This window comes from Nymphalis io, chromosome 12, assembly GCF_905147045.1.
Source record: "Nymphalis io chromosome 12, ilAglIoxx1.1, whole genome shotgun sequence".
Taxonomy (NCBI): Eukaryota; Metazoa; Arthropoda; class Insecta; order Lepidoptera; family Nymphalidae; genus Nymphalis; species Nymphalis io.
The window spans coordinates 1737530-1758690 of NC_065899.1; the positions used below are offsets into that span (position 1 = coordinate 1737530).

The window sequence follows — 21161 nt, forward strand, 5'->3', positions numbered from 1 at the left end:
TTAAAATTACCTTATACATATTTAATTTACAAAACAAAATAATCTTTTCGTCTTATTTACTATTAGCACGAATATAGAACATTCATAAAGAAACAATTTTACATTACATACGTACAAGTATTATTACTAAATATTTAAATTAATAAAAAATATTAAAAAAAAAGAAATAAAAATATATCCGATAAATGTGTTATATATTAAATAAAAATATTTATCGGATTTTTATCATTCAACAACAATGCAAAAGATTTTTCAACAAAACAAAACAATAGATTAAACATAATATTAAAAACTTTCAAACATCGAGTTATATATAATAAACGCCATTTAAAAACATTACAAAAATTATGTACTTCATATACATTACAGTATAACAAAAAGGAGTATCAAAAGAAATATTTTATATAACTACACTGATTTCTTCACGTTTTTTTTAGTGGGCAACATTCGTATCTGCGTGTAAAAAAATGAAATCGTCATCGAATTTGATACCGATACTTTGATAGCTATTTAATGACAATAATTAAAAATAAAACTTATTAAAATATTTGTGAAATAATTGACAAAACTTAATTGATATTTTATAAATATAAAACCAATTAATAAGATTTTTACTTTAAAAAAATATCGATACCAGTATCGCATCACTAGTAAATATATTAAAATTCTTGCTATAAAAATCTGGCAACACTAACTCACAATTAATCGAATATCGAATTATCTACGATTGCCTACATTAGGAATTAATACTAGGATGAGCATTTAGGAATGTGTTTGTAACATTAAATACACTAATCCTTTGGCTTCTAATCCGTTATATATTTAAAACTTACAATATTGAAACATATTTAGTTATACATAATAATATACATGTAATAATTATTAATATTAATTAAAAATACTTATTTTTTTTTATAGTTTTATACAATTTTCTTAAAAAGATTTTCAATTCCTTCTATTTTAAAAGATTGCGGTTTCACTATTATAATACTGTAATGTTAGAACTATGTGACAAGGTTTTTTTTTTAAATCAATAGATTTTAGTAGAACAATTATAATAAATTCTCGAATATTCTAACTTAAAATAGTATTTATCTGACTTAAATTTTAATGTCAAATTGTAATTAAAATTTTCACACTATCGATTTTATAAACAAAAAAAAACCGAATTTTCCAAATATATTGAATATTTACGACATATATTAATTAAAATTTATTATTTTGACATTATTACCGTTGAAGAATGTTTCATTATCCATGTAACATATACCACCTTTTTTTTATAAGTAAAGATCCCAATGACGCAGCATAGTAGAATGCCAAAAAGTTGCCATAACAAATAACATAGATGTCTACTTCACTACAAGCTTTCTTTAATTTAATATCACGTATTTGTATTTTACTTTTTGTTTTAATAAATTAATTTAATATATTTATATTAATACTTAATTATCATTTAGTTCTCTCTCGATATTTAATGGAATTAAATATAATTAATGCGCCTAAACATTTTCGGAAATAACTAATAAAATTAAACATTATTTTTTTTATATATAACAAAAAAAATAATAAAAAATATAAGTTAATTTAATAAAAATATACAATGTTTTTTTTTTAAATAATATAAAGGGCACCATTAAAAGCAAGCATCTACAAATTATTAAACAAAGATCCCATTGGATACACGAACTTCACAATATTTCTTACAACAATGTACGCAATCTCATGATATTTATCGCGAGAATATGTGCTGTCTAGAAAGGATGATAATTTCTTGCACAAACGTGTCGAGTACAAATACCAACTTGCAACTTTTACCCACCAATCCTTCAATCGAGGTCATTGCATCGCAAGGATTTCCACAAAAACGTTACAAGCTCTACTTGCATTTATGTCGTATTCCGACAAAACTTGCTCATGTATTGCAGCAAGGTCGCTCACAAGGATGTTGCACAACGAGAATAATCCTGGCTTACATTTTTTTTTTATTATCTGTGTTGCCTTACTTGTCGCAATCTTGGACCAATTTAACGCTGTCCTCGTCTCGGCGGTTAGTGTGGGGCCGTCGGAGGGGCCTCGGGTGTTGTAGTATCGAAAACCTGTCCATCTGTGGCGCACTTGGTTTTTTACTGAGAGCAGTACGGAGATGACTTTCACCTGAAAAATAAGTTGTACATTGACGTGTATTGTATATAAGTGTATATATTTAACAAATTTAACATTTATTATTTTCGTTCAAAGACATCATTATAAAACTTAAAATTACGAAAATTTAAAACGTTCCGTAAAGTCGGAATAAAAATTAATTAACATAATTATTATTGTGTTATAAATTTTATAAAAATAATAATTTTATGTTATAAAAAGCTTATGGGCTATGACTGCACAATAAATAAAAAAAAAAATTTGACGAGACGTTTGGCGTGGTTGGTTGAATACCTGCCTTTCACGCCTAAGGTTGTGGGTTCGATTCCCGCCCAGGACAGACATTTGTGTGCATGAACATGTCTGTTCGTCCTGAGTCTGGGTATAATTATCTATATAAGTATGTATTTACAAAAGAAAAGTAGTATATGTAGTATATCAGTTGTCTGGTTTCCATAGCACAAGCTTTGTACAAGCTTAATTTGGGATCAGGTGGCCGTGTGTGAATAATGTCCCAGGATATTATTACTACTTATAAGACTATTTTAATAACTAATTGAAGCGTGTTCAGTAAGCAACTCAATTTCAATAAAAAATTACCAACAAAGTCTTAAAACATCACGGAAAAACTGAAATGATTCCGGCTTACCTGGTAATGACAACGGACGGCCGCATAAGGTCAGGTCGTGTGACCTTGGAGAAACCGATCTAGAAGACCGAGGTCGAGTCGGCGTGTTGTTGTTCTTCGACTCATCACTCCTGGCACCGCGACGCGGAGAACGGGACGGTAACAAATCCTACGTGAAAATACTTTAATACGCATCAAATAATTAATTATTAATAATAGTTATCTGTTTTATTTATATTTAAATTCAATATCTCCAGAGGTCCGCTGAATAATAAACATCATTTCAGTTTTTAGAATATAGAATTGTGGTCCTCCTGGCCGAATTCGGCCACGACAGCCAGTCTCAAGTGATAAGCCAACTGCACAGGACATACTGTCTATGGAAGCACACACAGGTGCGTTAGACACAGGTCCAACGGCTGTACGTGCTTTCCACGGCACGGGAGTTTACATTTCCAAGATTCCAGACTTTTAGTTTGCTACTAAGAATTTTGGGGGTTTAAACCCAGGACCTCGGGATCTGTAACCTTATATCTAGCCACTAGACCAACGAGGCAGTCATGAATTTCAGATTATACTAGTAATTGTATTGTAATTGTTAAACTAATTTGATGTTTTTAAGCAATAAATGGTGCAGTGTTTGTATATAATATACATTTATATTAAAAAATGATTAATCTTTTGTCACATTAATTCGCTAATTTTTTTATGTATCAATAAATTGCATTAAACAATAAAATAACTCTACTATTGTACAAAAAAAAATACTCAATATTTCCTACACAATTAAAAATAATAATGTAATAATAATAATAATAATAATAATAATAAAACAATTTCTATATATCAATTGTTAAGTTATCTATGTGTGCAAAAAATATACAAATTTATTTTAATCAAAACAACAAAATAAATAACACATACATAATAATATAAAGATACTACGCACATGTTACAAACAAATGTCTTCCAACACCAAAACATGCAAAGCTGCGAACAAGACAAATGCGAACAACACCGGTTGACACATATTAAGTTAGTAACCTTCTCCTGGGTATTGACCGAGTAAGCACTATATGAGACGGGTGTGTCTGCGAAGTCGAACGCACTGGATGCACGGTACGACAGTGAATCTTCATCCAAGCAGCGGGAAAAAGTTAATTTGTTAATACATTTTATAAAATTTATTAATCATGAAGAAAAATAGCAACACTCAAATAAATAAGCCAGGAGTAATTGCAATAAAATAATAGACTGCCGTTAATGATCTAAATATTTTGACTTCACAAGAAAATGCCATGAAAATTATTTCTTCCTATGAACAATAATAATATTGTTATAAATTATAAAAATAATAATTTTTTCACAACATTGAGCGATATAATATAGTTGAATTTTAAATGTTATTTGCTAAATTCTAGAATTGCTTTATATATATTAAAAATAATATAACAATTTACAAATTAATAATGAATTTACATTGTTAGTTTGGCATTATATTAACACAGGTTATTTCTAGCATAAAAAAATTAAAATAAGCAATAAAATGTTACAAGGAATAGAATTATAAAAAATATTTGTTTAATTTACATTTTTTAAAAACTAAAAATTAATAGCTATTGAATATAATAGCTGTCATACCATGTGGCCAGCAACTTGTCGGCGGTGGTGATCTTATTAAGTGTTCATGTACCTCTTTAAGGGTCATGGGATCATCTTCGACGAAATCTAAAGCCGCACTACCAAACTCCTGAAATTAGTAAAAAACATTTTCTAATAAATTTAATGAACTCTACATGGAATAATATTTTAATATTATACAAATAGTCTATGAACAAACTACATTACAATAGTGATTACACCAACAAAACTTCATATGTTTCTTTTCATTATAAATAAATAAATTACATGATAAAACATATTTAAATAAAATTTCCGTAACCGTAACCGTAACAGCCTGTGAATGTTCCACTGCTGGGCTAAAGGCCTCCTCTCCTCTTTTTGAGGAGAAGGTTTGGAGCTTATTCCACCACGCTGCTCCAATGCTGGTTGGTAGAATTCACATGTGGCAGAACTTCAGTGAAATTAGACACATGCAGGTTTCCTCACGATGTTTTCCTTCACCGTAAAGCACGAGATGAATTATAATCACAAATTAAGCACATGAAAATTCAGTGGTGCTTGCCCGGATTTGAACCCACAATCATCGGTTAAGATTCACGCGTTCTTACCACTGGGCCATCTCGGCTTTTTAATAAAATTTCAATTAATTATTATATTACTCTTTGTTTAAACAATAAAGAATTAAAATCTTGTATTTAACACTAACAAATGTATATATATTCAAAGTACATTACACAAGTACATATTTTTTAAGTTGTAAATTGTAATGTAATGTTTTTTATTTATGTAAATATTGAATTTATACAACATTAATGAAAATGGAAAATACGAGCAGTCAAAAGTGAGATATTATATAATATGAAATCGTTGCATTAAAAATAAAGCTAATGAGTATATTCAGTACATTTATTTAATACCTTGGTCCCAATGTTGCCTAAGATTTTTAATAAATTTACCTGTGACATTAGTATTGTATCGTCCGACTCACATTCCTCAGTATGGCTTTCAATTAAACTCTCTCTGCTCGCCATAACTTGCTGAAATTGTTATATAAACAATTATAACATAAGTGACTTATTATATACAAATTTAATATAATAATAAGTAACCTATCAAAGGTTACCTGTAAATATGGATTGTCTTGTCTAGAAAGCCTTAACGCTTCCATATCTTGAGCGATGTTTCTTGTACGTCCAGGAGTTAATAAAACAGCTGGCGATCCACTTATATTTGGTGTTAGAACTAAAACAAACAATATGATACAAAATGGGCAGTGTCTTTGTAACTATATTTTCTCATAATAAAAGTTATTACACACCTGACAGTGAGTCGTTGCTAGCCTGCATTTTAAATGTATAAAGTGAAATCGAGAAGTAGGAAATTCATAAAATATCATACACGATAAGTTTTTTTTAAATAATAATAATGTATAACACTAAAACACAGTTAGAACATAATTAATTAACAATTATTACAATAGATAAAAGTTTGGTTTCGTCGCAATTATTAATTTAAATGTATATTATTGTAAGTAAACTAACATTTGGCAAATAATGTGCGAAAACGATTGATAATTTCGTGTAATAATTTGACAGTATTATTTTTAAAGACGTTTTTCATTGTAAGGCAAAGGTACTGACTGTAACAGATTAAAATTTCGACTAAAACTTTAGCACAGAATAAATAAAAGAGTAAGTGTGACCTAAATAGTTCTTAGTTAATACCAACTTACAATTCTTAGCATTCCCAAAAAATAACGAATAAAAGCCTGTTTTCGTATATCTATACCTTAAGTACATTGAAGTTTATCAACTATAAGTTCTATTACTGAAAAATCATGTTTTTTTAATGATATAATAAAACTATATACATATGAATTCTAGGATTGAGCAGAGATAGCAAAGTTAACTTCAATCTTCATTGAACATTAATCATTAACACACTTGTGCATGTGGTTTCGAATAAGGTCCAAATCTATACTATTTAACTATTTATAAAAGAGTAAAAGATGGCTTAGCCTACCTATGTGACTTTTACACGCTTACTATCATAGAATTAAAACCAGTGCAGGTATATACAATATGATATGTAGAACTTAAAAAATAAGCATATTTTTTCTTACGATAAACTTTGTGTAAAACCTATCTTACATAATTCACGTTGACCTTTAAATGGAATGAAAGTTACGCTTATTAAAATGGTAATATAGGCATAAAGGTATGTTAATAATAACATTATAGGCATTCTTAGCGAATTTTGTGAGCTTGGACTGAAATTGTGAAATACATTTGAAATTCGAGTATGGCGTAGTTACCTACTAATAATGGAATTATATCCTAGTAGAGAAATAATCGTATCAGTTGAATCTAACGTGTAGGTTATTTGTTGAGGAAGAATTGGGAAAAGTAACGTTTATTGTAGTTTTCTTAAAAATATATCGAAGTTACAAGAATTAACCTGCAGGCAGTGTCTGTATCTAATATTTTCGTTTATTATTTTATCGTAAATATGTAGTAGGTAAAGTTGTAAGTTTAAATATATAAGTTAATTTAGGACCTGAATCAACCAAGAATCTTCCTAAATATGATGATGAATATCATTGTCTATCATGGTAGATCAGCAACTCAACCTTTTCTTTATATGGGACACAAACACGTGTTTGTCATGATTTCTAAGGTTTCAGGATTGTTACAACTTGTATAAAACATCTATGAACGGATTTATCGAACGGTGTTAATAAAAACCTTTTAAATTTAGAATAGTTTAAAATAAAGTAACATCAAGTGGGCCAACCCCAAAATCCGTACAGTACCGCTGGGGTAGATGTATAATAGCGTTTACGATTAAATTAGCACTGAGTTCTTCATAATGATGATCTTTAAATCGATTAATCTGATGCTTTAAAACGAAATTGTTGTAGTAAATACTTTATCAATAACGTTTACATTATATGGCCGGACCAATTTTGTCCAACGGCGGCTAAGCTCGGAATGGCGTGGGAAATATTAGGCATAAGTGGAGATGCAGTCTACAGTTCCATCGGACTAGGTGAATGAACACGAAAGAAAGATCAGGTACATGTCTACAATGCCTTTATATAATTTTTGAGGCATAGAAATGTAAGTCGCAGCTTTTAAAACCCGGACTGCTTCTAATAAAATTTCGACAAAAAGCCTCCAGAACCCGTTTACACTTTCACTGCCGGTTACCCGAATCCGTACCCAAACGTATGTCGTCTGCGTGCTTCACAACTCGGTTCAGAATCATAGCTAATAAGAGTAATATAGTTGGTAAACTAGGTATAACTTGCATTTATTTTTATTTCGTTTGCAACACTGGATATAATCAGGTGGTGCATGCACGCACACAATAAATAAGAAATAAATAATTAATTGTGTCATACTAGTATGATACTTTTTACTGGTGGTAGAGCTTTGTGCAAGCTAGTCTGGATAGGTACCACCCACTCATAAGATATTCTACCGAAAAACAGTAGTACTTGGTATTGTTGTGTTCCGGTTTGAAGGGTGAGTCAACCAGTGTGACTACAGGCACAAGGGACATAACATCTTAGTTACCAAAGTTGGTGGCGCATTGGTGATGTAAATGATGTTTAACATTTATAATGCCAATGTATATGGGCGTTGGTGACCACTTACCATCAAGTGGCCCATTTGCTCGTCCGTCTGCCTATTCTATATAAAAAATACAATTAATGCAAAAATAATAATAATAATAAATAACTTTATTTACCAAAAAGAAACAAAGACAAAAACTTAAGGTACAAAACCATAAAAAAGAGTTAACAATATCATAATTTGGTGAAAAGGTCGTAGTATCAGCTAGGCTGCTTTTCAGTCTACGCCTTGTTCATGTCTATGCTGCCAACACAAACGCTACATTCAGTGCAGTAAAAGTTTATGCATATCATATAGTATATCCATGCGAATTTAAATCAATGTTTATGTCAACAGTTACAAATACGTATTCATATTTTGGTGTTAAAAATGATAGATTGTCATCTAGCGTAGATAAAAATGTGCTAAAACTAAATTTGGGAGGTCGGTAGATGACTCCTACAGCAATTATGCATCTTTTAATCTTAATTTCAAACCACTGTTGCTCAAGTGCCGAAGAATCTACTGGCAATACTTTTACTCTCAAATTTGAACGTATATATGCGCCTACTCCTCCTTCGTCTCTTCCTGTATTTAGTGATTGAGCATTCAGCACAGATAATTTTAACTTTGTAACTTTTTTACCCATTTTATAGAATTAAACATATATATATGTTTAATTAATATAAAATATAAATAATATAAAATACCATAACTTTTCCTTCTTAAAATGTTTGCATGAAATATTTTCCTCATAATAATAATTACATTATATTTTAATTGAACGATATCAATTTCGCAATTGTGTCTAAAAGTACCAAAAAGATTACAATATTTTTTTATTTCTGCTATCATAGTATATTCGCAATAAACATAGATTATAAAAGATAGTCATAATATAAAACGACTAATGCGTATGTAGTTTATATGAAAAACAACTGACTTTGTTGATCTGCGCACCAAAACTTTGCAATCTTTAACCCAAACAAAAGAAAAGTTTCGTTCGCGCGCCTTATCTTTTACAGTACGAAGGGGACGCTGATTTGCGAATGTCAAATTATCTCTTATGAAAATTTTATGGGTAATACCGCTTATTCCTATATCCGATGTTGTAAGCAGCCTCCTTTGATTTGACTTTTGCCATTTTTTTACTGAACTGATTACTTTGTCTTTTATTTCCTTGCACTTAAAACGAACTAATATGCGTGACGGCTCTTCTCCTTTTGGGGTTGAAGCTATATTAGCAAACGTCAAATCAGTTGTGGGTTGTTCTTCACCACATACAGGTGCCATTTGGGATTGATGTTTTTATCCTATATTCACATTCTAAGTCACTGGGTAGAATCGACACTCCCGTGGTTTTCGCTATTAGACATACCGTATCATCTAGGTTTTCATTAGGAGTTTGTGTAACACCGCATATCTCCAAGTTATTGATACGATCTTTTTGGTCCAAATATAAAATTCAACGGTATTTGTTTGTCCTCCTTGCCAGACTTCTATTAAATACTTTGTAGATTTTTTAGTTTAAAAAAATTAATATACCTATATCTTAATATTTTTTTTATGATTGTAATTAAATCTCTGAATCATTTTTAGCATGATTGTGTTTGTAGGTATATATTCTAGAAATAAAACATCAAAGTAGTATATAGTATATGTATTTATGTTTGAAAGGCACTACCTTATCTAAGAAGGCCCCTCTCTGCTGTAACTGTATGAATGCGATAACAATCTCGTAAATAACCCCTTTAATGTCAACTACATCAACAAATTTATCAAAGCAAATATTTCTATATACATTAATAATAATGCAATTCTTTATGTCAGGAATATTTTTATAACAATCGCAAATAGTGCTTAGTGTAATGTCACCCATTTTGAATTATTAAACATGAAATATACATTTAAATTACAAATGTGGTTAATTTTGTTCATCTAGCATAATATAATTCGTTTTACAATTCGTTGTCGGTGAGAACGTATTGGACCGCACTGCGGTAGCCCAAGATTCGATTCTTTATTTCCTTCAGCTTAGCAATGTAATGTTTATGTATCTTAGTGTTAGTCCTCGTGTAACGAAGGGCCGTTATCATTTTATCCACAGTGTAATGCAGCCAGAGGATGTTTGTATATGGTTCGAAGTTCTTCCAATCGTTACTGTAACAAATATTTTTAATTAATAACTGGAACACAGGATTTTTGACACTAAACTACAGTGCTCAAACGTCTTTTGTTGTTTCAAGCAACTGGTGGGAAAAAAAAGTGCAATATGTCAGAATATCTTTGAAAAAACAGGCATAGTCACTTATATAAGAAATTTAAATGGTTGTGAGTTCAGTTTTTTTATATTCCATCGAGGTATAAGTTAGTATAAGGATCAACATCAGTGTCACCGACCCGAGCTTCTCCCTCATGAGGCGGTAGACCTCGAACTGGTAATCGCCCACGGCGTCGAAGAGCCCGTCGTCCGCGGCCAGGTCGTTGTAGAGCGTGGCGCGCTCGCCGGCCGGCAGCCGCAGCGCGGCGCGCGACAGCGAGTAGTCGATGACGGCGGCCGACACGCCGCGGCGCGCCACGCGGTACGCGCGCCCGCGGATCACGAACGTCGCGTACTGGAACGGCCAGCAGTACTTCCATTACACATGTTTGAAATTAGAACTAAATCTCAGATTTAGTATTTATATTTTAGATACATATAATACAATATATTGTAAACGTTTTTTTTATTGACGACGCATATTTAGAAAATCTTACAAACAAGTAGGCAGGTAAATAAGAGAACTTGTATTATGTTAATTTTATAATAACTAACAATATTTATGATGATTCCTAAGTAACTATAAATAAAATGTCCAATATTTAATTACCTGATAAATAAAATATAGCAAAATTTACCTTCTGATCAGTAGGTGATATGAGCACGTTACCCCAGTGCAGATCGCGATGTTCGAATTGATAAGCCTCCTCGGCAACCGCTAGACCGAATGCGACCTACAATTAATATTATATATAGAATTATCTCTATTATGGAACTACAAATTTGCTTTCTAATTATTAATTAGTACATAAAACAAAATATGTAATTGTTCTTAATAATACAAAATAATGATCATTTACGAAACTATTAATTATTACAATGATGAAATGATTTAGTATAAGAGAAATATTATAAAATACAACACAAAAAATCATGCAACATATATGTCAATAATAAAAAAAAAAAAAAACTCGCAACAAAAAAGCAGGCGCGACAACCGCAGAGGATAAGTGAAAATCTAGTCAAGGATTTGAAACTTGACACTAGATATTCACTCATCATCCGAAGAAGTCATCACTTAAAACTTCATGCAGACAAAACGCTGAAAAAAAATACAAAAACAATCAAAATTAATAAAAAAAAAAAATTAAAACAATATGTCTAAGATTTACATTAAACTGAGATTTTAACATATCCATAAACTTGGAGAACTTTTTCCTATGCAATAACATGTTGATATATTAAAAAAACTAGTCTGTTAATAAAGATTTCACTTATAACAGATAATTAAATTTAGATTCTTAATATTAATTCAATCAATTTAACTTCCCCAAAAATTACATCAAAATAAAAAAAAACAAATCCTATTATATAGTAATAGGTTTATTTAATTATTTTATGCAAATTTCTATGTATTACACATAATATACAAAAATTACTGAACCAAATGAAAATATTAATTGTTCATCATTTACATTGATGTTAGACTAATGACTATTAATTAAACATAAAATACATACAAAATAAAAAATAAAAAAACAATTAAAGCTAATACAGGCACACTAAAAGAATAATATAAATATTGCTTACCTGCTTAAATAGTGCATATGCCTGCTCAGCGTTGTTGAACTGATAGCTCTCCAAGTCTTGACCTGCGTTGGCCAACTCTAGTACAATATATTGTTGGTCAACCGGCAAGATGGCTGGGTTGTCGTTCTCTGACCCCTTGCACTCGTCATACAGATCCCAAAGGTCGAGAAGACGGGATGGATAGCTACCGTAAACACAGCGGACTGCTAAAACCTGGAAAATTGATAAGACGTTCGTAAATTATGTCTTTATATATCTGTGTAATGAAATGTACTTTGTGTTTACTCATAAACAAAACTATGAATATCTGACTACTAAAAAAAAAAAGTGCAAATGATCAAGTTATCTAGATAACACGGAATTCACTTATCAATTCATGCAGATACTAAGCTAAGATAAATTGTCACTGGGTGTTATTTTTACACTATATTCCTGTTATGATATTACCTTAATGGTTCAGAAAAAAAAAACATGTATGAATAATATTCTGTGTTACTTGACGGAATTTGTTTAATTTAAATCATTGTTAAAAATTAACTATATCATTAAATGAAATGATGATTCAATTTAAGGTATTATATAAAATTATTTATTGTATTTAAGGAAGGACCTAAAATTTTTTCACTTAAGCAGAAAGAACTCTTTTCTCAAACAGTGTGACCACTATGCCGCTGTGACTTTAAAGACAACTTACTTTTAATAGTATGTCTTATTTAGCGGTTGGTTAGTAGCACAATGATGTTTTCTTTGTTCAAATCTGAAATTGCTAATGAAAGTACATGGAACAGTGTCTCACTAGTTGATAGTGGTAAAATTAACCATTCAAACAACAAACCGTATTTTATACTGTTTCTTAATGTGACAGCTATTGTACACAAGAATTCACAAATAATTAGCAATTTTTTTATGCCTTGTTCTGCTAATTATCAACGAGTATAAGTAGAAAATTTTTATAACTGCAAATATTTCAGCATTAATGGTCATAATCGAATTTCACCTTAGTATGTAGAAATATATATGTCATAGATTAAACTTGCAAATTTAGAGGTTGTACAGATAAGGTGTCGTGATCTGTCTGCCCTATATTTCTTATCATATAATAATTTTTACTGATTGTAGGCATGTACATGCCTACAATCAGTAGATAGCAATGTGAATGAATGATTCATTAAAATGTATGTGCATTAAAATCGTGTATTCCTTTTGTTTGATGTATAATTATTTACTATTTATTCAAAGCAAAACAATTAAAAAGCAGTCTTATCTTGTTATAACAGGTAAAGATACCAGTTTTAACTAATTATATCTGATCATAATAAATATGACTAATTGATATCGTGACTTATTAAAACAATTATTAGCAAAATATTATGACTAAAAAATTTAATAATATTTTTGCATAAAATATTATATAGATTGAGAAACAACTCTCTGACCTCATTAAAGACATCTGTAGCATTCTCTACAGAATGTAAATCCAAAGTTTCAACACTCTTCCCCTCATTAAAATGTTTTTCAATATCTGCTATAGGCGCACGCAGTCCACTCAATTCCCTAGAAACATAAAACAAAAACTTATATTATATATGTCACTCCCATCTCTCTCAATACACAATGTAACTGTACTTTAATAATCATTTGGACATTTTCCAATTTGTTTTGGTCATACAGATACAGTTTTAAACTATCAAAGTAAGGAATGAAACTGTTGCCAAGTACACTATATATCTAACCAAATCTTATTTTCCAGAAATAAAATACTTCCTATCATTTTATTTACACTTTAACCTGTTTCGAAAACATTCAAAAAAATATAAAATCGATAGATTTTATTAAGAAATTGCAAACAAGGAACATAATTAAAATCATAAATAAAGATATAGATATGTTAGTAATAGTTTAGCTTGAGTATTATAATCAATTTCCATATGCAAAAACAGTTGGAAAGGTCTATTGGCAATTGATATAGAAAGAAACTAAAAACATGACAAATATAGAATGACCAGGTTGAATGACATGTCGGCAAATTTCTTTGTACTTTTAAGATTAGTTGTCTATTGCCATCTGTTTGTAAGGCAATAAAGATATAGATTTTTTTATATGACAGATAAAAACATTTGCATCAGTTTCATCTTAAATTAATACTGTGGGAATAATTTAATTTAACAAAAACGAATATAATAATAGCATATATGTTTTCAAGATATTACTAATATTCCAATTTTGCTCAACATTATAATATATAACAATATTTGTATTAAATATTTCTCAACAGACAATCAAAACTTTGTCAAACTCTGATCTTGTATCTTGTAACAACAGATAACATCAGAACTGTTGTGTCAAAACATTTCTAGGAAAATATTACAAAAATACATTATTCAATTGACATCAAAACAAAAACCTTAGGAGGTTTAATTGTTTTGTATATTGAAAAACAAAGTTTGACAAAAACATAATATGTAATTTCTATAGATCATTGTTTCCTCTTTATAGAAATATTTTCAAAATAAAGTATGTTCCAATGTTTTACAATTAGTATGATAATATTAGTAACTTAAGTAAATATTACTTACATAGCAATCACAATCTCAGATATAATTTCGTGGTAGTTCTTCTGATTTTCTCCATTGACTTTGATGTTGCCAGCTATAGGAACAATTTTTAGAACACGAGCTCTGCCATCTCCAGCTCGCCACAGGAATACCTCCCCATATACACCCTCGCCGATCTTGCGGCAATTCTTCAGGACTCTGTGAAGAAATATAATTGACTCCATTATTTTTGTTTACTTACACGGATTTTTCTATAAATAGTTTGTACCAACATGATAGAAATATAAAACATGATTTTGTTCTTTAATAATTTAATATTATTTTAATTATGATTCCTCTAAATGTATGCACCCCAAAACATCACACCTTATATAAAAACCAGTAATTTTGTTTGCACAAGTTTCTATAAATATATTTTGGTAAACCAACTCAAGTATGGAAATCAGATTGAAAACAATGTCTTAATTAATAATTTCCATATTGAACATACTTTGAGCATAGCCATGAAAACAATCATTTATGACTAATTATTAACCAAATTGCAAATATTTGCAATCCCCATTTGCAATTCTAGCTAAGCTAATTAAGAACTCATTATTACACATTAAATAAAAAAAATATGAATTCTATTATTTCTGTAAACACAAAACTTTAACGACAACGTATTGTTACAAGAAAACCAAATAAAGGATGAGCACAAAGACATTTTATATAATTATAAAGAAAAATAACATGTGTTCATACCAAATCCACCATCTTGCTTTTGACTTGACCTAGTAAAATATAAACGTTTCTCACAATAATATAATGCTACATATACGCACAGTTAACATGATAATTAATCAAACAAAGGAGGGTACTCACGTATCTGGATAGCATTCATCAAACAGTATAACGTCTGTTTGATTGCAGCGTCGCAAGACGTAATCGCGCGCGGTCGCAAAACGATTCGACGTATCATGAATTTTTTCTAATACCGTGACCTCGTGTTCAGAGTCGGCAATCGAGAGTTTTGATAATTCAACAATCGTATCATCACAGTCTTCGGTCAAAAATCCTGAAATAACAAAACAACATGGATGCATTCAATTCTCCGTAATGACATACTAGGAAGTGAATGACGAACTTTCCCTATGAGTAATCGCGTTACGTAGAATCGGTGAAACCACGCAAGCAAATAATAACATGTCTTTAAAAATAATTTAAAAATGTATCAAACCTGTGTATTGCAGAGAAAGATGCATGCACTCTGCTTTCGACACTTTAGTTGAACAAAGGCGCAGAACCAAGCTATTATCCCGTTAGGGATAACAAATGGCAGTCAAAATGTCCGAGTCAAAAATTTGCACTTTATGAAAATGTCCTACTATTGATTCTCAATAGTAGCTATTAAAATCACTGCTTAAAGTTAAATATACAGCGATAACTTGTTAATAACAAAAAATAAAAATGAATTACAATGGCAGCGACACTACTATAGCGTCTGCTTCCGTGAATGAATTTAGCACAGACGACAAAAACCAGATGCTACAACTTATATTACATTTTTGTATCAGTGTTGCCTGCACATTTGAAAATTTCTACTAATTTTATTAAACTATATGATTTGTTAACTATATCCCTCCTATCTAAACCTTCTCCTCAAAAAGAGGAGAGGAGGTCTTTAGCCCAGCAGTGGGACATTCACAGGCTGTTATGATATGGTGGTTATGGTATATGATTTGTTATTTACGTAATTATAAGCATCTCGAGGGTTTAGTATTAATAACATATTATTGTATGTACAGTTGTAATTGAGCTGAGTTATAAATATATTTAATCCGCAGTACCCGGCCACATAGGAAAACGACCATGATTCATAAACTATATAAATGATATATTTAAAAAAAGTATGATTATTTGCTTTTAAAATAATAATTCTGTGATTTTTTAAAGAATGACAATGAAAATCACCATATTTAAAAGAATTTACAGTATTCAGGAGGATATTATTTCTTTTGTGTATATCCAAACCAAACAACAAATATACATATTTTCAATTACCCAAAAATAACTTATAAAAATATTAGTATAGACTGACGTCGATTTTAAAATTTTATTGATTGCTCTAAATAAATCAAATTTTACATGAATACCTTGTGATTCTTCAAAAATTGAGTTCGAACATAGGCTAGCTCTGGAAGTATCGGAATCCTAAAAGAAATTTATTTCATTTAAAAACAAAAATAAAATACCGATATAAATAACAAAAAAATATGGATATCCTTACTCTTACAATCCTGATAGTAGATCTGCTGGGTTTAGACACAAATGTGCTTCTGCGACTATTAATTGATTCATTGTGTAGTGAACCTGTAATTTAATGCTGAATTAATTTTAAAATTCCAATGAATTAAAGGAAAATAATAAATTAAACATTAAACGAAAATATGAACCTGACATTACACTGAAACTTTGACTGATGATGTCAAATCATGATTATTTTTTTCTAAACACAAAATGAATAAAACCTTTTTTTACTGTCATTGACTGGTAGTATAGATAAAAATTGAATTCTCATACCTTTAAGATCTTGCATTTCCATAGTACTGATGACACTTTGACGATATTTCCTACCTTTAGTATTCAAAGGTTCATCATCCAGTATTGAAAGGTCAAAATGATCAGCCATTGTAGTCATTCTTCTATATATACTTAAGGATCTCTCCCATCGTTTTCCTGGTTGTAGGACTATTCCTTGTTTCGCATCACTCATGGTTACATTACTTAATGTGAAGTCCCTTGATTTTGCACTATTCTTAGGGGATAATGTTTCAGGGGTCAGAGAGGATTTTCCTACATCAAAACTTTCCTTATTCCTTAAACTACTTCTTGTCATAATTTTTTTATTGATTACACCAGAATCAATATTTATATTTCTTGTTGGCAATACCTTCGTTTTAATGGTTGGTGATATAGAACTATTCCTTGGCTTAAAAGATGGCCTATTAATACTGCTGTTTCTTATTGATATACAATTATTTTGAATCTTTGGTGAGGGAATTAATTCTGTTTCAGTACGCTTTACATTAATATCTACTCCTTCCACTGTAGCTGAATTAGTGCTAGAAATATTCTGAAATTCTGTACTGGTTTCTCCTGGCAAATTATCTATTAGAGTTACATCATTATCTTGAATATATTCAATAATATTATCATTATTAAGTACAGTCTTATCTACATCTCCACTACTGCCACTTGTGATAGAATTATCTAAGCTAAATATAAAAGAATCATTTGTTACTCCATTACGTCTCCTTGTTGTTACAAAACTCATATAAACTTCCTCTTCAGGATTATTAATATCAGAACTATTGTCGCTATTTAAGTCTTGCTTATCTATTTCATTATTTGAACAGTCAGTATTGTTAGGCGATTTATTTTCACTTAGACTAGTATATTCATCACTAAGAGGCTCATCAGACTGACTAGTATCTGTTTGATTTGAACTATGATCAGAATAATTGGGCATTATATCATAATATTTCTTAAAAATGGAATCATTCAGTCTTTCAATAATGACTATTGCTTGTTTATTATCTGTCATTTCATCATCATCAAAGTCTTCACCATTACATGTATCGTAAAGAGACTCATTTTCGTCACTTTCGAAACTGAAACTTGTATGGCTAATTTGTTCAGTGCTTGAATTGTTTTTAGTTTCTCTAACACTAACAACTTCCATTTTAGTGTCATTTAAACTTGAGCTAGAATCGTTTGCTTGTTCAGTAGATAGATTTATAGTTGTTATATCCATTTCTAATTGATTACATTTGTTTGAAATCAATTTTAGTTTCATACTGTTAGGATATTCACTGTTTGAAAATCCCAAAAATGGTTCTAATTCTGTTGTTTGAAGTAAAGAATTTTGCTCAGCTATTACATTATGACATGTTTTAGAAGTATTCAATGAAATTATTTCAGATGGAATTGAAGAATGTACTCCACAAGATCCATTATTATCATTAATAGATTCTTGTTTGGTTTCATTTAAGGAAAGATGTTTTATTTTAACTTTTTCAAATTCAGGTACTATTTCATCTTTAACAAGAATAACACTACTATCTTTTTTATTTTTTTCTAGATGTTCTTCAGTTGTATTTAGACTATTAGGGCTATCATTTAGATTAATAGATATAGGTGAAAAATTATAAATAGATTTGCCTCTATATTTCTCAAGAAATGGTGTACTACATAAAGGAGAATTCTGAGCAATCTCAAGTAGACAAGAACGTCTGGGCTTTGTAGATAGACCTCTTGGACTTGTGGAGATATTATCTTTGGATTCTTTAAACAATGATAGATTATTAACTATGTTTGCTAAAGATTCATCATGTAGCGGACTTTTTTCATACTCCTTTTCAATCAATAATTTATGACTTAGAACATCCGAAGAGTTTTGTGTTGAGTTATTTTCTATGCTACTCGTGGAGTTTTCTTTTTCTGCGTCTAAAAAATACATAAATATATGTATTATTTTAAAATTCTTAAAGATTATTTAAGTTGATATTGTCTAAGATATTATACCTGTACTGTCACCACTTGAGTAATTAATTTTTTTCTTTTTTAATGACTTGTGTTTGTAATATGTTTTTCCTTTCCTTAAAATTAAATTTGGTTTAGTCAATTTTTGCAATTTTATTACCTTATGACTTAATAGGCATATTTATTATATAACAATACTTTATTGCAATTGTATTTCATTTAAATAGTTTTTTAGTCTAGGAGAAGAGAATATAAATGATATTGCAGTAGCATCCCACTTATTGGATCCTTATCAACCAGACATTTGCTTAACTGGACAATATTAAAACTAAAAAATCAAATTAATATTTAATAAGTTTTTCAATCATTTAGCTTTGTAAATGCCCATAGCTCCAATGTTTCATCTACATAGATATTCATTATTTAGTATTAAAAATAAAACTATGCAAAAGATAAGAAAATACTATTTTTATAAAAAAAGGTGATTTGTATGGAATACTGTCTTATTTAGTACAGATTACCTAAATTCTACTGTAATTAATTTCAAAGCTTATTAAGTACACAGAAATAATTATATTCTATATAAAATAAATAATCTTGCCTGTTTTTTTCCAAATAGGATATAAAAAAAAGTTTTGATTTCATTTAAAATACTCACGGTATACTCTTACTAGAAATATTTTTTATCGGTTCCACGTTCAGTCCTTCAATCGTTGAGTTTAACAATTGATCAAACAAATCTGGCGCCTTATTAACACGAAAAGATTTATCCGGCGTTAGAAAAGCAGATGTTGAACTTGATTCCCTTATTACAGGTTCTTGTTCTTTAAGCCTCTTCACATATTTTCTTTTACGAACTCTATTTGATGGTGCAAATTGTACTGACGGACCTATGGATAAATCTCGCTTGGTTTGCTTAATATTATTGATGTAAAAGGCATCAAATACAGAGCTCTTAGAATCCATTGCTAATATAACATCTCGAGGATCTAAGCAGCCTCCGGTTTCTTTTTTCGACCTGTAAGTTCTCCTCATTTTATAATTAAATTAAATAACAAACTATTGTACAACAACAATTCCACTTTTAAAAACAAACGTTAAGACAAACTGTCATCTGTTCTGTCATTCATTGCCTACCAGACTTAAAAATTCGACATGTCCAGTGAACAGACACCTTTCTAATAAAATTAACAGAATAAAAAAAAACTTCTAATTAATATCCCTAAATTCTAAATTTCACTAGAGTCCGACCGAATCATTAGTGTGGCAGATAAATAAAAAAGATGTAGCAAGCGCAAGACGACCTCCTTTATTATGGTCGCTTTAATCTTGGTGGTATATTTCCTCCTCACAGTACAGTACAAATGTTGGTCTAAGCACTGCTCGCCCAACATTGAAGTAGAGTAGGTTTGACTGTTTGTCAGGGTATGTCATTTGTGTATAGAACAAGACGAAACCTTGAGGGACTCTGTCGCGTTTTGGACTAGAACAGCTGTACTCAACTTGCGGCCAACCAGGCTTTTGTAGTTGGCCCACTTGATGTCACTTTATTTTGTACTATTTTAAATTTCAAAGGTTTTTTTAACACCTAAATAATTTGAATTAAACAACTGCACGTAGTCACGGACACTGCAGTGTTTGAAACGGCATGAAATGTTAAAATATACGCGATAAATCAAAGTTGTTAAATTGAATTTGTAACAATCCAAAAACTTATAAAATCATTACCAAATTATTATTTTTTGCGACTCGCGACACCATTTCTAACACTTGTTTGTAGTGCATATAAAGAACAGGTTGAGTATCGCTGGACTAGAATATGATAAGGTTGTCTCTACTCCATCGCGAAAAAAGAGGATTCCATCTAGTATGATGGGCATACACTGTCTTAGCTGGTACAGCTTATAAGGCCATTGTGCCATTTGTGTGTCGAATGATTTTGCCACTTCGCGACATTCAAGGAAGCTTCCGGTTTTGAGATTGTGCGAAGGCCTTGATTATATGTTCCGTGGATCGTGATGCACTTGATGCCTGTCTACCCGAATTCTTATTAAAGAAAATATTATTGACTTTAATGTAGAAAGAGGCGTACAGGTTTTAAATAACATTTTTGCTTGATGCTTGAACTTGTATTATTGAGCATAAATGAGTCTAAGACCTTAGTCTTTGTCTTAACAGTAAAGAAACAAAAAATGTGATGGACATTCGTAATGGCATAT

At 30.2% G+C, this 21161-nt stretch overlaps 2 protein-coding genes across 3 annotated transcripts; both read right to left on the reverse strand.

Moving 5' to 3' along the window:
• Positions 1-309: 309 nt before the first annotated feature.
• Positions 310-5919, reverse strand: LOC126772248 (uncharacterized). The gene is made up of 7 exons (XM_050492527.1): positions 5715-5919; positions 5520-5638; positions 5353-5433; positions 4415-4523; positions 3818-3906; positions 2795-2942; positions 310-2157 (listed from the first exon to the last, which is right to left on the reverse strand). Exons 1-7 carry the CDS (start codon positions 5740-5742, stop codon positions 2003-2005), a joined length of 729 nt encoding a protein of 242 aa, XP_050348484.1. The 5' UTR covers positions 5743-5919; the 3' UTR covers positions 310-2002.
• A 3739-nt stretch (positions 5920-9658) lies between these two features.
• LOC126772161 (uncharacterized) lies at positions 9659-19992 on the reverse strand. 2 transcript variants are annotated; one of them, XM_050492361.1, is made up of 13 exons: positions 19601-19992; positions 18985-19058; positions 17548-18906; positions 16981-17511; positions 16688-16770; positions 16554-16611; positions 15283-15475; positions 14440-14616; positions 13300-13417; positions 11864-12076; positions 10912-11007; positions 10414-10628; positions 9659-10173 (listed from the first exon to the last, which is right to left on the reverse strand). In XM_050492361.1, exons 1-13 carry the CDS (start codon positions 19975-19977, stop codon positions 9972-9974), a joined length of 3696 nt encoding a protein of 1231 aa, XP_050348318.1. In that variant the 5' UTR covers positions 19978-19992; the 3' UTR covers positions 9659-9971. The 2 variants fall into 2 exon arrangements, with proteins under 2 accessions (XP_050348318.1, XP_050348317.1); XM_050492360.1 differs by having other exon boundaries at positions 16981-18906.
• Between the last annotated feature and the right edge of the window lie 1169 nt (positions 19993-21161).

What these genes read in the sequence shown, in the direction of transcription:
- LOC126772248 (XM_050492527.1), bottom strand. Translation starts at nt 5,742, where the DNA reads ATGCAGGCTAGCAACGACTCACTGTCAG. An exon ending in TAGCAACGACTCACTGTCAG is followed by an intron (nt 5,639 to 5,714) that starts GTGTGTAATAAC and finishes TGTTTGTTTTAG; the next exon opens with TTCTAACACCAAATATAAGT. An exon ending in AAGACAATCCATATTTACAG is followed by an intron (nt 5,434 to 5,519) that starts GTAACCTTTGAT and finishes TAACAATTTCAG; the next exon opens with CAAGTTATGGCGAGCAGAGA.
- LOC126772161 (XM_050492360.1), bottom strand. Translation starts at nt 19,977, where the DNA reads ATGAGGAGAACTTACAGGTCGAAAAAAGAAACCGGAGGCTGCTTAGAT. An exon ending in GGAAATGCAAGATCTTAAAG is followed by an intron (nt 16,771 to 16,980) that starts GTATGAGAATTC and finishes ATTAAATTACAG; the next exon opens with GTTCACTACACAATGAATCA. An exon ending in TATCACCTACTGATCAGAAG is followed by an intron (nt 10,629 to 10,911) that starts GTAAATTTTGCT and finishes TGGCCGTTCCAG; the next exon opens with TACGCGACGTTCGTGATCCG.